The sequence below is a fragment of the Phyllostomus discolor genome, chromosome 3, assembly GCF_004126475.2.
Source record: "Phyllostomus discolor isolate MPI-MPIP mPhyDis1 chromosome 3, mPhyDis1.pri.v3, whole genome shotgun sequence".
In the NCBI taxonomy this organism is placed as follows: domain Eukaryota; kingdom Metazoa; phylum Chordata; class Mammalia; order Chiroptera; family Phyllostomidae; genus Phyllostomus; species Phyllostomus discolor.
In genome coordinates this window covers 7,750,177-7,764,904 of record NC_040905.2, presented here as the reverse complement: position 1 = coordinate 7,764,904, position 14,728 = coordinate 7,750,177, and the positions used below count along the sequence as shown (strand labels likewise).

The 14,728-nt window shown below is 46.3% G+C and overlaps 1 protein-coding gene across 1 annotated transcript in view; it reads left to right on the top strand.

The window, feature by feature from the left end:
* C7 (complement C7) overlaps positions 1-14,728 on the top strand; it is a 52,587-nt gene that overhangs the window by 30,130 nt on the left and 7,729 nt on the right. Inside the window, exons 11-15 of the mRNA XM_028523415.2 lie at positions 2,339-2,567; positions 4,676-4,853; positions 5,891-5,978; positions 8,088-8,220; positions 11,415-11,606. Of these exons, the coding sequence (XP_028379216.1) occupies positions 2,339-2,567; positions 4,676-4,853; positions 5,891-5,978; positions 8,088-8,220; positions 11,415-11,606 (820 nt within the window). The remainder of the gene's footprint in view (positions 1-2,338; positions 2,568-4,675; positions 4,854-5,890; positions 5,979-8,087; positions 8,221-11,414; positions 11,607-14,728) is intronic.

Here is a 14,728-nt window from a genome sequence, read left to right as displayed (position 1 = left end):
GAGCAGAAGGTCTGTTGCCTCGTGTGTCCGTATTTCAGTGAAAATGTCTTGTAAATCCCAAGAGAAATGAATGACAATATCAGCATTTTAAGCTGTTGCCTGAAATTTGATGGACTTCCCTGTTCCCCAATTCGGAGGAGCTGTAGATTCTTTCAAGAGGAAGGCACTCAGGCTTGTTACATTTGTCGGACCACCTCTCTTCCTGTGCGCTTGGCTTGCACACTCCTGGGGCTGTGTCCGTACAGCTGGAGCCAACGTGGCTGGCAGAACTGTAGGATGTTCTATGGACAGTCAGTTCTCTTTTCATGCAACGAAGGTGTCCCTTAACACTCAAGAGCTGGGCAAGATTGCACAGTAAAAAGACCATAAGGTTTATGGGGAAAAATGGGTTTAGGGACACAACAATCAAAAGTTTAAACTGTGATATTTATTTTTTTATGTTTTGTTTTAAAGATTTTATTTATTTATTTTTAGAGAGAGGGGAAGGGAAGGGAAGGAAAAAGAGAGAGAGAAACATCAGTGTGTGGTTGCCTCTCAGGTGGCCCCCACTGAGGACCTGGCCCACAACCCAGGCATGTGCCCTGACTGAGAATCAAACTGGCAACCCTTTGGTTCGCAGCCCATGCCCAATCCACTGAGCTACACCAGCCAGGGCTAATCTGTGACATTTATTAAAAAAAAAAAAGATAGGCACCAAAAAGATCAAAGCCAAAGCAAACCCAGCTGCACAGTTCTATCCACGGTAAGTTGTTAAGCAATGTGGATACTGTCGTAAATGCAGCACACTACCTATAACGAGATCTGAAGCATGCTGGGTGCTGGAACAGTTACGGCTTGTGAATTGTTGCGAAGTGGAGGGAGAACAATGAGAAATGCCAGGCAGCTGTAGCACCGGTGTCGATGGGGGCGGTGTATCGCACGGGCGGTGAACCAGATGGATGTTCGAGGCACGTGTTTGTGTGTTGTGTACCCTCTGTGGCTTGGTTCAGTGTGTCCAGTTTTCTGTGGTCAGCTGGTGTTTCCTGTGGACAAGACTGCATGTAAAAAAAAAGGCAAAACTTGCGTGGTATGCTTCTATTATTCCTTAATGCAACAATCTCAGCAGAACAAATTCGTATCTGCAACACAAATGCTACAGCAGAACTGATTCGATGATCTGTGCCCTGCCATGGGAGTCGGGCAATGTCCCAGGTGAAGTGACTTTCAGGGATTAAGACGCTTGGACTCAGCTTTTCAAGTTATCTCCCTAATACCACGTGGCACCCACCTGCCCTCTAATAAGGGTGATGGGGGCGGGGGAGGATTTCCCCCAGAAGTCTCCTCTTCAAGTGCTATTCATTAGGATTCGAAGTGGCTTATGTTCACTGTCAGTACCCCGTATACCTTTTAAAAACCCTGCATTGTTGACTAGGGAAAAGCAGACATGGTTTGCTGTTCTCAGCTGTGTGCACTTTTCCACATACCGCCGTAACTGTCTCCAGCTAGCTGTGCCAGCTCCTTAGTTGGACAGGAAAGGAGGAGAGAAAGTGGAGGTGTTTCACAGCTCTCTGGCCACACAGTGCCACCCAGGTCAGAAGAGCCTGGGCAGTGACGGAGGGCAATGTGACCGACTTTGCATTTGTCACAGTCGGGTGCTGCAGCTAGGGCTCACTGACTCTCCAAAGCCAGCGAGGCGCATCTCTTCCTGCTTCTGTGCCCAGTGGCATCATGGAGGTAGCCCCAAATCAGCCATCGTGACAGTAGTTACACTCAAGAAATCAGCAAATGCCACAAATCAGAGCCTTTCTGTTCCTGGGAGAGCAGGTTGCTGGCACTTAGCCGGCACGTCTGTGGTCTCGAAGCGGCGGACACGCCCAACACAGAGCAATAACGCCTACCTGGTTCAAGTGTCTTCAGGGAGAAAGAGTGACGGTCCTCACTCGAGGGACGTTAAGTCTCTCAGAGTCAAGAGACGTACTTTTAAAGTTAATTGCATGTGCTCCTTCACTCTAATGTGAATGCCTTTCCTTTTCTTCTGTCCTCTGCAGGCGTGGGCATGTGCTGTCTTCAAAATAACATTTCAGTAACTAGAACATGAATGTCCTGTTGGTTTTTTTTTTAAATTATGCATATACACAAGATATGAAATATAGGCCTTCCCTAGCTGGTTCTAATTTCCCCAGACTTGTCTTCTAAAGAAAGTGAATTGCTTCTTAAAAAATGTGAACGAGAAATAATGGGAATTAACATGAGGGTGGCTTTTGATCTTGTCTTAGTGGGGATTGAGCTTAAGTGCCAGAAGGAACATGCTGTCGCATAAGAACCCTGATGTCTGATGCTGACGTCTCTCCCCGCACAGGTGACACCTTTGTATGAGCTGGTCAAGGAAGTGCCCTGTGCCTCGGTGAAGAGACTCTACCTGAGACGGGCCCTGGAGGAGTACCTGGATGAATCGGACCCCTGCCATTGCCGGCCTTGTCAAAACGGCGGCCTAGCCACCGTGGAGGGGACCCAGTGTCAGTGCTCTTGCAAACCGTACACGTTTGGCGCCGCGTGTGAGCTAGGGGTCCTCGTGCAGGGCGAAGCAGGTCAGTGAGCTGCATTTTCTCTGATTGCGTGGGACCGTGGGAAAGGGACCTGCCCCTCTGCACCTCTGGCCCCTGAGGTGGCCCTTCTTGCTGTACGGAGAGAAGGAAGTCTCCCCGGGCATTTCAGTTCAGGATCTCCCACTGAAGGGATTGTAGGTGCTGGGGCCGAGACCTGTGGCTGTCTCCATATTTCTGTCTGAATGAACAGACCTGCTGTACCCGCCTCCATCACACTAGATCAGCGCCTAAAACACCTCTGTCCTTCCACAGTCATCTCATGAAGGTTTTGTCATAGCGTAGGTCTGTGGAGCAAGGGTTTGCATTGCCTGACCTTTCTGACGGCAAGCTCCTTGAATCATCTTTATTTCTATTTTGTATTGCATCCCATCAATCAATTATTCGCACATGGTCATTGAACATCTGCTCCACGGCGTGCTAGGTGTTTTAAGCACTTTAGCACAGGGCTCTGTGAAGGTGCTTTATGAGCAGGCGAAGTTTGAGATAATTTATGTATATTTATTTTTATATGTGATTATGTCTCCCTCCTCTAGAAAGCTCATTTCTTTAAAAAATTTTTTTTTTTAAAGATTTTATTTATTTATTTTTAGAGAGGGAAGGGAGGGAGAAAGAGAGAGAAACATCAGTGTGCGGTTGCTGGGGGCCGTGGCCTGTAACCCAGGCATGTGCCCTGACTGGGAATCGAACCTGCAATGCTTTGGTTCGCAGCCTGCGCTCAATCCACTGAGCTATGCCAGCCAGGGTGAAAGCTCATTTCTTATGATCAGGACCGTGTGATTTATTTCCAGAGCCTGACACAGAGCCTGACTTATAGAGTCACTTCATAGATGTTTGATAAATGAATAAATATATGACTAAACGGTGGTTGCTTCTAGACAAGCATCAGGAAGGCACCCTTGCCCTTCGAACATCTCCGCAGGGGGCCTGTCCTGGTAAATTAAAATTCCACCACTGACTCCTTTGGGGCTTGGATTTCCAGTTTTTTGATAAAAATGGCAGCGCCCCCTGCTGGGAAGGAGTGGAATAGCAGTCATCCTACATCAAGCTGTTATTACCCCCGTATTGACATAGTCAGGGGACTGCTTTATTAACTCAGTTTCTAATGATGGAAGAAAACATAAAAAGATCATAGGAAAATATTACACAAATTGGTTTCAACAGATGGTACTGAGGAATGGGGGTAGAGCGGGTCGTACAGTAGAAATAGCCCAGGAACATACAGTAACATCCCCGCCTGTTATTACAAAACAGTGTTTGGGGGAATGGTTTCTGACATCAGTGTCTAACTAGTAAAGCTGAGTTCTTAGAATATGGTTCAAGTTCTGTCTTGCCTCCCCCAGGGAATGTGACGGGAGTGGGGGGGAAACACTAAAGAGCTGTGAGTCGCGCATCAGCCCCAAGGTGGAGGGCGGCCAGGGCGAGCCGAGGAGGAGCCTTGTGCAGTCAGTAGTGGAGAAGGATGCTGGTAGGGGGTGGAAGCATGCCACCCGCTTGCCTGCTCCCTCTCTCTGTAGAGCCCCAGCCCCGGCCCCGGCTGGGCAGCCTGGAGTACCCAGGACACTATGGCCTTCTCATCCCCTACCACTGCTTAACGAGAGGAACTTACTGTCTTTATTGAGACACTGTGTGGGGTGATGGAAAAGACCTGAACTCAGGTCTAAGACCGGGTTACAGTCTGGATGTGGCTCTGAGAGTCATTACGGCACGGGGCATGGAATTCAACCACTGTGTGTTAGCTCCCACACCTAGCAAGTTAGAACGGTACCTGACTGCCGGCTCACCTGGATTCATTCTTGTGAGAAGTAAATAAATGATAGAATATAGGTGAAAGAGCTTTGAAACAGTTGTAAAATGATGAACAAATTTAAGATATCATTGTAAGGCGTGTGTGAAAGCAGTCTTGCTATGGACAACCCCGGTCAGTGCATAGCGACCTCTGGCCATGTGGAAGGCCCCAGTGAATGCGGGAGGTAGGAAGTCCCCAGACTGTCCTCTCCCCCGGCACCCACCTGAGCAGGCAGCTGAGCACTGAACTCCGAACTCTTCCTCTCCGAGTGCACTTTCTGACCAGCCTCTCTCTTCTCGCACAGGGAAGGTGGATGGAGGTTGGAACTGCTGGTCCTCTTGGAGCTCCTGTGTTGCAGGGAAGAAAACGAGGCGTCGAGAATGCAATAACCCGTCTCCCAGAGGGGGCGGGCTCTCCTGCATCGGGGAAACGTCGGAGAGCAGGCGGTGCGGGGAGGAAGACGAGGAGCTGAGGAATCTGCGGTAATGGGGCCCAGACCTGCTGGCAGTGGCATGACACCCATTGCCCACTGCTGTACGCGTGCTGCTGCTAAAAAATTTAAAAGCGAAATGGTGATCTTTATCAGTGGCTGCTTTTTTACCCTTTAGCCCTGGGCCCAGTTGAAGGACCGGGGCATGTCATGGCCACCTGGCTCTCATGTTCCAAGTTTTCCTGACATTGTTACAACAGGCTGGGGAACTGGGGGGCAGGCTGGGCTTGTGGACGTGAGCAGCAGCTCTGGCACTGAGTAGTCAGCCACCTCCTTGCTGTGTGACCCTGGGCCAGTTACTTGCCACACCTCTAACATTAAGATAATCACAGTAGATAAAACGGTAACTAGCTTTGGTCAGCATTATAAAGGATGAAGCATGTAAAGTGATTCGTCCAGTGGCTGGCTAGGCTCAGAGTAAGCATTCAAGAGCAGTTGTATTACTTTTCTGATATGCGTCTTCTTATTTATTTACTTATGTATTTAGGGTTAACCATAAGGTCAGATGCTTGAGATGGCTAATAGCTTTTTTTAAATAGTCCATACATTTGTATTTAAGGATTGTCACATTGCAATTCCTTCCACCAACTTAGTTCCTCCTGGGTTGGGGTTTAACATTCAAGTTTGCCCTGTCGCTCAGTGCACAGGTGTCTTCTCGGTCAGCCCACAGCCGTTTAAGTGGAGCTTCTCTGGGAGATCAAGTGGATTCTTTGGGAGGATTTAGGAATTTATGCAGCATAAACCAAGACTAGGCATTCCTAAGGAAAGCAGTTTGGTCGGCCTGTAAGATGGGCGGGGGCCGGGGTGGGGGTGGGGGTGAAATCTCCTGGGATCTCCAAGGTGGAGAGCCTGGTGTCAGCCAGGTTGACAGGGTCTCAGATGTGGCAGAAGCTCGCTGGCTCTGTGACAGGAGGGTTTAGAAAAGGGAGTCCTTTCAGATGCAAATGAAAAACTTGCTATAGTGCAAAATACTAATTCTACTGTGGAAATGTATCACATTGATGGTATTTTGTTTCCTTTCCCTTCCAGGTTGCTTGAACCACATTGCTTTCCTTTGCCTTCCGGTTCAACAGAATCCTGTCCACCACCCCCCGCCTTGAACCACGGATTTGTTCAAGTTAGTTATGAGAGAGACGTATCTCCCCTTTACGTATACTTTTTGCTTCAAGTTCTACCTCTCTTCTGTGGTCGTGATCCATGTCCTTCTCCGAGATGAAACGGTGCTAAAAATATTTTATGTGTGCAACTCAGTTTTAGTGATGGGGGTTTTAGATCATGGCTTTTGTTCTTTGGCCCAAGGTGATCAGAATTCTGCAGGAGGCGGTATATCTTCCGTGGCGAGGTAATCAATACTGCTGCCCAATGAATTAGAAGTGTAGTCGTGCCAGAGGGTGGCTAAATGTTTCCATTCCCACTAAAATAGAACTCTGTAAGCAAGTTCTTCATAAGGAGGACTTTCTCTATTCTTGCCATTAAAAAAAAACTTTTTCTAAAACACATTTTTTCCCCATAAAAATGAGGCTTGTGATGACGTCTTACGTTTATTCCAGGAACCGATCAGACATTTAGCCAGTATTGGTGAGACACGAATCATTATGCTTTGAGCACTTTTCTGGTCCAGGAAGCAACACGGGTTGTCTGCTACCTGTCATTCTAGAGAATTTTCCTGGCTTTGGGACCCTGCTCCTCTGGGCCCTTCTCACTCCTTGTCATGGTGAGGCGTGGGCCCTGGACCCAGTGAGGTCTCCTCCTGGTTCACGTAGGAGATGTTGTTCATCCGGGTTCTCTGTGTGCGGCCGGCCTTGCTCTCTCCACGACCGAGTTTGCCTCTCCCATTGCAGACCTTCGAACACACACGCACTGAGATTTGCTGCAGCTTTCCCCAGTGGAGGTGCTGGTGGGAGATGGGAGAGCATTCTGTGTGTGTGTGGAGAGGGAGGGGGAGAGAGAGAGAGAGCGCACGGTGGACCTAGTACTACGAACACTTATATGGTCCCACCCAGGCACCACCGTCCGTGAAGTTCCCCATGGTAGCCTAGGCTCAGAGAGTGAGGCCAAGCAGACTAACATGCTTTAGCGAACCATGAGGTGGTGGGCCCAAACCCAGTGCATGTGGTGTCCTTCAAGGAGCCTATGGACTGGCTACCTCAGAGTCACCTAGGACCTTAAAAATAGAGGTGACTGCGTGCCCCTTGTTTTTCATTTTTCCTCATTCTGTAGGTTTAGAGTAGATGCTGACAGTCTGTATTTTTCTAAATTGCTACTAACAGTTCTTACAGAGAGCCAAGTTTACACACAGCTGAGTTCCACCTTCCCATAGAGGATCCCCTTTTGTAAGGCCCAGGAGCTAGAACAAAAAGCCAGTTGAGTGTCCTTCCCCATTTTCTTCAAACCTCCATATCAACCTGGGCCTCGGTTTCCCACCAGCTTCCATGAGGGAGCCGGCCTGGGCCAGGACTGCCAATGGGGAGAAGCAGGCACCGTGGAATCCTGCTCTAATGCCTGTGGCCGTAGCCAATCCAGCTCCAAGCCCTGTCCCAGGAGAGGCCCCACGCGAGCCTGGTTGCCCACTCAAGGCTCAGACTCGAAACTCTTTTGTGCTTTACCAAGAAGGGCCACCTCCTGGCCTTAGAGAGTAATGACATGCCCTTGAATCTGACCCAGCCCGGCAGCCCTTTCCCTGCAGGGCGGGGTGGGAGAAGATCAACATTCTGCTTCCCCTGGAAGTCACCAGGGGCAGACTTGACTTTCGTGAACATGCCGACGGGATCTGAACCTGTCTGTTCAAACTGGCATTCATCAGGCAGTGTTGCCAACGAACAGCCCCTAACACCTTACCACGAAGGGTTGACCAAAAAGGACGTTTCCCAAATCTGACAACAAACTGCCTTTAACTAAAAGTATAAGGGAGAGAAGTCACTTGGACAGTGTGCACTAAAGTAATTTTAGCAAAAATGCTTAGCACAGTGCTTGGTATTTTGAGCACAATCAATAAATTATGGTACAGTGACATCAATGGCTTTATTTCAGTTGATGGTGGGACAAGTGGTGTTGGCTAGGGCTATCAACAAAAACTATTTTTATAAGCAATTATTAAATCAGTGATTGCAATGTTGGTTGCCTGATGATTAAAAGAAGGCATGGTTTCTAGACCAAATATATCTAAAGAAACATTTTGGCAAGGCAGAACAGGCATGCTCCTTCCCTCTCTTGTATTTCTGTTTAGGGTGAAGATACCAAATTTCCTGTTGGGAAAAACATCGTGTACACCTGCAACGAGGGATACTCTCTTGTGGGAAACCCTGTTGCCAGATGTGGAGATGATTTGCAGTGGCTTGTTGGGGAAATGCATTGTCAGGGTGAGTGGCCTGGGCGGCAGCCTAAACTTTACGATGAGATAATAACGTGGAAGAGAATGAATCCAGACACATAATTGCTCATCGAGGGCCCCGTGTCTTGACCTCCCTTCACTGAAAGGCTCATGGGATCCTGAGTTTCACGAGTGCCCGGAGGAAGGCCTCAGCTTTCCCTAGTTGACAGAGCTGCGGGTGGGTGCAGCACGTTTTATTGTGATTTCTGGAACCAATAAGAATTGGCCAGGGAGCTCCGTTCTGGCAAAGACCATCAAGACATCTTCTAAAGTTCAATAACTAGGAGTGTACTGCAATCAATACCACAGTCAATCTCTGTCCTGTTCTGTTTCAGTGTAGACAAATTGTGTGATGTTAACACTACCCTTTGGCTTCCGTCTCAGCTGCACTGCAGTAGAAGTTCATTCGGCAGATGGATCGACAGAGTATAGATATATTTTCCCTATAATGCTTGGCCTGTGCACATAAGGAATGCCTTAGTGAACCCAAGCACATTTTCTGTCTTGCATGTATACCTGTAAGTGAAAGTTCTGAGTCACAGGGTATATCTGCATTTAAATCTAGAAGATGCTGCTAGTGTTCCGTGCCATCACTACCCATTGGCATCCCTACCAAAATCTGAGGAGTTAAGAGTGCTCTGAATCCTCACTCACGTCATCTCTAAATTTTTTTAGCTGTGCGAGTATGTAGTGATGTCTTTTCATCTGTATTTCTTTCTGATGAATAGTGATGCTAAGCCTGTTTTCACTTGTTCATTGGACATTTGGCTATCCTCTCTGGTGAAGTGATTGTGCAATCTTTTGTCCATTTTTAAGGTCTGTCTTTTTTCTTACTGGTTCGTAGGGCGTCCTCCCTTCCTCTTTGCCTGTCTCTGTCTTGTCTTTCTGTCTCCGTCGGAAGTTCTTCAACAGAAATTACTGAAATGGGATATAAGCAAACATTCCCTGGCTGGGGGTCATAGAGCCCCAAACTGGTTCGATGAAAAGATTAATCAGATGCTTCTGCTTGAAGAACTTCTTTCCTTTTATTGTGAAACTATTGGTGAAAAACAGTCCCCGTCTTTGTTAGTCTTAAAATGTCTTCATTTTATCTTCATATTGGAAAAATATTTTTATTGGGTAAGGAATTATAAGTTAGCATTTATTTTCTCCAAACTCTTTAAAGACTTCATTACATTGCCTCTAGCTTACTGGAGTCGTTTGTCTTTGCTTTCCAGCAGCAACTCTGCTCTGATGTGCCCTGGTGTGATTTTCCTTGTCTTTATGCTGGCTGATACTCACAGGAGTTCTTGAACCTGTGCTTTAAGGTCCTTTGTCAATGTTAGAAAATTCTTGACCATTGTGTCCTAAAATACTGCAACTGTCCCATTCTTGCTCACTTTCCTCGTGAAACACAAAGGATACATTTTTAGACTTCATATATTACTACATATGCACTCTTTGTTTTACATCATTTTCCTCTTTGTTTCATTCTACATTTTCTATTGACCTATCTTAGTTTGTCAACTCTCTGTACAGTTGTATATACTGTACTTTTAAGAACTCTATTGAGTTCTTTTTTTTTAACTTTACCAGTTCTTTTTTAAAAAAATTTTTTTAAAGATTTTATTTATTTATTTTTAGAGAGGGAAGGGAGGGAGAAAGAGAGAGAGAGAAACATCAATGTGCAATTGCTGGGGGCCATGGCCTGCAACCCAGGTATGTACCCTGACCGGGAATCGAACCTGCGATGCTTTGGTTCGCAGCCCGCGCTCAATCCACTGAGCTATGCCAGCCAGGGCAACTCTATTGAGTTCTTAATTTTATTCTCCAATTCTAGATATTCCATTTATCTGCTTTTCTATACTTTCTAATTCTCTGTTGAAATTCCCCACCTCGTCATTTATTTTTTCCCCAACATAACTGTTAATCACAGTTATTTCGAGGTCCATGTCTGTTCATCCCATTATCTGGATCTGCTGTGGGTCTGCTTCTAAAGCCTTTTTATTTCATTCTGGTCAATTCTTATCTTTTTTGACTGTTAGACTAGCTTTGATTGAATGCCAGACTTTATGTGTGGAGAGTTAAAGAAATAATTTGAGGCTGTGGGGGATATCTTCCTTAAGAGAAGATTCGTTTTGTCTCTGGCAAGTTGTGAGGCTGGTTTACGCCCAGTTTGCGTTTATTTCCAGTGCGTAGCTGTTAACGGACCCCAACTGAAATTGTGATAGTAATATCTACGTAGGTCCCTTCTTTTCGACAGGACTGGGTTCTACATTTTTGTCTCTTAGCCCCGCAAGACTGCCTAAAACTCTATTCAACTTTTCAGCCTTTCAGCTGCATTCTTCTCAACATTCCCTCCCCCTACCCCATTGGCAAATACTTCAAGGACAGAGGCATTCCTAAATGCTGTCATCACCGCTTCAGACTTCCTTTCTCTCTGGAGCTTGGACCTTCAAAACTTGACTTGTATCTTGTGTCCTCAGCAGCACACAACACACTTGGCAAAATAGAGGCACTCAGCGGATGCTGTTTTGAATGGATGAATAAATGGACTTTCTGGTGCGGAAATAGAGCAGTATTTTGTAGACTGTCGTCCGTTAGAGAGATCTCCAGGATTTTTTAAAATTGTGAATTCTGACTCGCTTTCCATCGCTATGCATGCATCTCATTTTTCTCTTGGCTGTTTTTTCAAGTAGAAAATTTGAACTAATGAACTAATCAAGCAAGAAAGAAAAGAGATGAGAAACAGCATTTCACACTTGTATGGTTGCAAGGTTAAAGGCAGCTCTTCAAAAATTCCGGATAGTAAAATATCCAACTGGATACATGCTAATCACACAACAGCGAGCATAGTTCTTGGGAAAATTCTAGCGGGGCTTAACCGGACCGGAGAGATAAGTGGCAGTGGTGAAAATCCTAGTTTTGGCAGCAGGCTGAACTATAGGGTTCTGTGTATAAGCTAATTTATTTTAGATCGTCACATTGCTGTGAGGGTAGGCGTGGAGGGTGGGAACTGTTTTGGCCTTCAGTCATTCCTTGGTCGATTTCATGTGGGACGCAGTGGGGAGTGTCTTGTCTTCTCATGTGAAAAAGCAGAGCACGTCCATGAGCACCATGCAAGGCTGCCCTGCTTTTACACAGATGGTGCAGGACAGCCATGACCGTTGTGTTCTGTGTGTGTGTGTGTGTGTTTATCTTCAGAAATGGCCTGTGTTCTCCCTGCACTGAGGGATGGCCTTCAGAGTCAGCCCCAGCAGCCTTCCTACACCATCGGCGATAAGGTGACCTTTTCCTGTTCAGACGGCATGTCCTTGGAAGGGCCTTCGACAGTTCTCTGTGGATCCAGCCTCAAGTGGAACCCGGAGATAAAGGACATCCGTTGTGTGCACAAAGGTGAGCGGTCCAGGCTTGTCCAGGGATGCCCGCACTCCAGAGAGTGACGGTCCTGGTGGCGGTCCTTGGTGGCCCTGAGTCACCGTGACTGCTGAGTCCTTGCCTCCACCCCTGTCCCTCCATGGGAAGGAGGTCAGTTCATAGACCAAGTGACAGGCTTCGATACGTGGCACACGTAGAGTCACAGGATGAAAGGAAGGCGAGAAGAGCCCTGGTGATTCTAAAATTGTAACAAAACCCCTTATATCATGGACGGGCTTTGTATCACTGATGGTGCCAAGGAAAAGGATTTTTAAAAGCAAATTGCTGGTTTCTTCCTGATTCTAAATACACTTTTATTGAGTACAAAATTGACATAATAATTACATGAAGTTCTGTATGTTTTATTTATGGGCTTTCAGAGAGTTTATTAGTATTTTTGAAATTAAAATTTTAAAAGCATTTACATTTAACATTGCAAAGCAGAAGTGATGAAGGAAAAGTACTGTGGTTTGTGAAGTTGTTCTAAATAGTGTAAATCCAAAAAAATGCAGCGTTTTGAATATTAAGCAAATTAAAACAGTGTTTTGGAACTTGAGGTAGAAAAAGATTTGGAAAGCCAAGTCATTTCTTTTTTAGAGATATTTAAGATGAAATGGATTTTTTAAAAATTAACCTTTTATTTCTTCTTTGTTTACTTTTTTACAAACAAAACTAAAAAATGTTTGAAATGATTAAAACGGGAAAGAAGAAAAACCCTCTTGCATCCCATTTTACATGGTGTTCTTATTTCCCTTGGCTGTGATGTTGAGTTTGGTGCTGAAACCTGTCCTTTCTAGTGAGCACGAAGCACTAGACGCCATGAGAGATGCCGTCGAGTGAGTGAGGTGGGCACAGCCGCCAAGAGCAGGCCGCGTGGTGCGCCCTGGGACCGCCGCCGTGGGCAGTGGTGTGAAAGGGAGTGGACACACGAGGAAGGCAGCCTGTCCCATGGAGTGCCCAGCACCCAGCTGCCACGTGCAGTCCAGGGTCGAAGGTCCTACCAGAGACGGTTGCTTTTTCTCTCCGTGCACGGAAGCGCACACACCCATTTACTTGCCTGTTTGCAATTTGTTTGCACGTGTGAAGGAATGCACCTGCGCCAGTGACTCTGCCGTTAGAGAGAGCAACGCACGATGGATGAGGTTGCTCCTGAATGCCAAAGGAGAGGGCGTGCCTGTCTCCCTGAAGTGTCTGCTGCGGCCGCCTCGGAGCACAGTGTGGCATGAACTGTCTCCCACGTAGCAGCACATTCTATTTAAGTTTTAGTTAAGAATGTTTTTCAGACCCGCATGGTTTCAGAAGGTGTAGATATGAATAACTACCTTTTTAAAACTGAGCCTATAACTAACAAAAATCCAAGTTTGTCAGCCTCCAAAGTGAATGTGTTAAAATACCTGCTGTGTCAATATTTAGTCTTTTTTTATTGTGGCAAAATATACATACCATAAAATCGGCCACGTTAACCATTTTAAATGTACAGTTCAGTGGCATTAAGTACATCCACATGATTGTGTAACCTTCACCTCCTCCATCTCCAGAACTTCTCATCCTTCCAAACTGAAACTTGGTACCTATTAAACACTAAACCCTCATTCCCTTAGTATTTAGTCTTGATGAGCAGGTGATTTGGTTTTAAAATAGTAAAGGTCCACACTCTATATGGGCCCTAATTGCATGTTTGTTTGATTAATTGAGCTACAAAGAAAACAAGGTTTTCTTTTTAAACGCCAAAGCCTTTGGCCTAGGTAATTCTATAAGGAATTTTCACAAATTATAATAAATATTTAGCAAATATTTAAAATCTCAAGTGATTAGCAAATGAGGTTCTAATCATAATGCAGCAATAATTTCCATGGCTTTAGCATTGAACTTTAGATTTGGTGCATTTTAGTTTAAATTTTCTCAACTCCAGCACTGTGGAATTCGGGGCCTGATCATTCTTTGTGGTGATGACTCTCTGTGCTATGCTCTGTGAGAAATTCAGCAGCATCCTGACTTCCAGCCACTAGATGTCAGTAGCACCCCCAGTGACAACCAAACATGTCTTTAGACATTGTCAAATTGTTACCAAAGGGACCCGAGGGGGGACGAGATTCTATTACTGAATGGACATGCCCCTCCTCTTGGGGTCCCCCTGTATGAGGTCCGCCTTGCCCACCACCAGGGAATTATAGCTCTTAATGTCAGAGATTGGTGAAAAGGAAAGGAATTATTTATTCAAAAGTTATACAGACTTAAGAGCAATGACCTAATGTCTTCATCAAAATCCCAAAGTCCCTTAAAACGCCCACAAACACACACACAGCCCTTCATTCCCCGCTTTGCCCAGTCCAGGGTACTGCATCTCAGGAAAAGAAATAGAAGTCCATGGCTCAGGTAGCCCCTGGTTCTTACCAGTAATCCGTGCTCGGCTGCAGGCTTTCCATGGTTCCCAGCACCATCGGCTGTGTCATCTGGATCTCCACTTCTTAATCCAAACCCACGTGGCACCTTCTCCTGGCCCACCAGCAAGAGTCCTTCCGCCCCTTTCCTTCCCACAGCGTCTCTCCTGCTTTCTTCCAAACTGCTAAGAGAGAGCGCTGCACCGCTGCTAAGAGCTCTGGCTTGCTTTCTTGTTTCCTAAGCTATGTGGCAAAAAGACCCCCAAAACCGTGTGGGTCCCCCTTCTCGTCAAAGCTCCATAGTTCTCCTCTCCCAAGGCTGCCTTTCTCGGGTTTAAATCCCAGCGCCAATCTTCCTCTGCAGCCCCATTTCTGACTCCTCCCACATTTGGCTACACCTGCCAGCATTCCCGTATTTTTTTTCCAGCTTTTCTGGGCTGCCACAGTAAGTCCGGGCAGGCATGGCCCCGTGGTGTGGTGCCAATCATCTCCAAACTCCCACGCAGGTGCTATGCAGGTGCTATAATGAGGGGGCGTTGCTTCCCAGTTATGTCTTGGGTGGAAGTCACTCCCTTCTCCCTGGCTCAAAGCATGGCCACAGCTATTTAACATATCCATGAAACCAGTTAAAGGTTATAGTTATGTTAAATGACCATTCCTGAGTCATTTACAAAACTGTTACAAAGCTGTTGCTATATAAAACAACTCTCAATAGGCCTG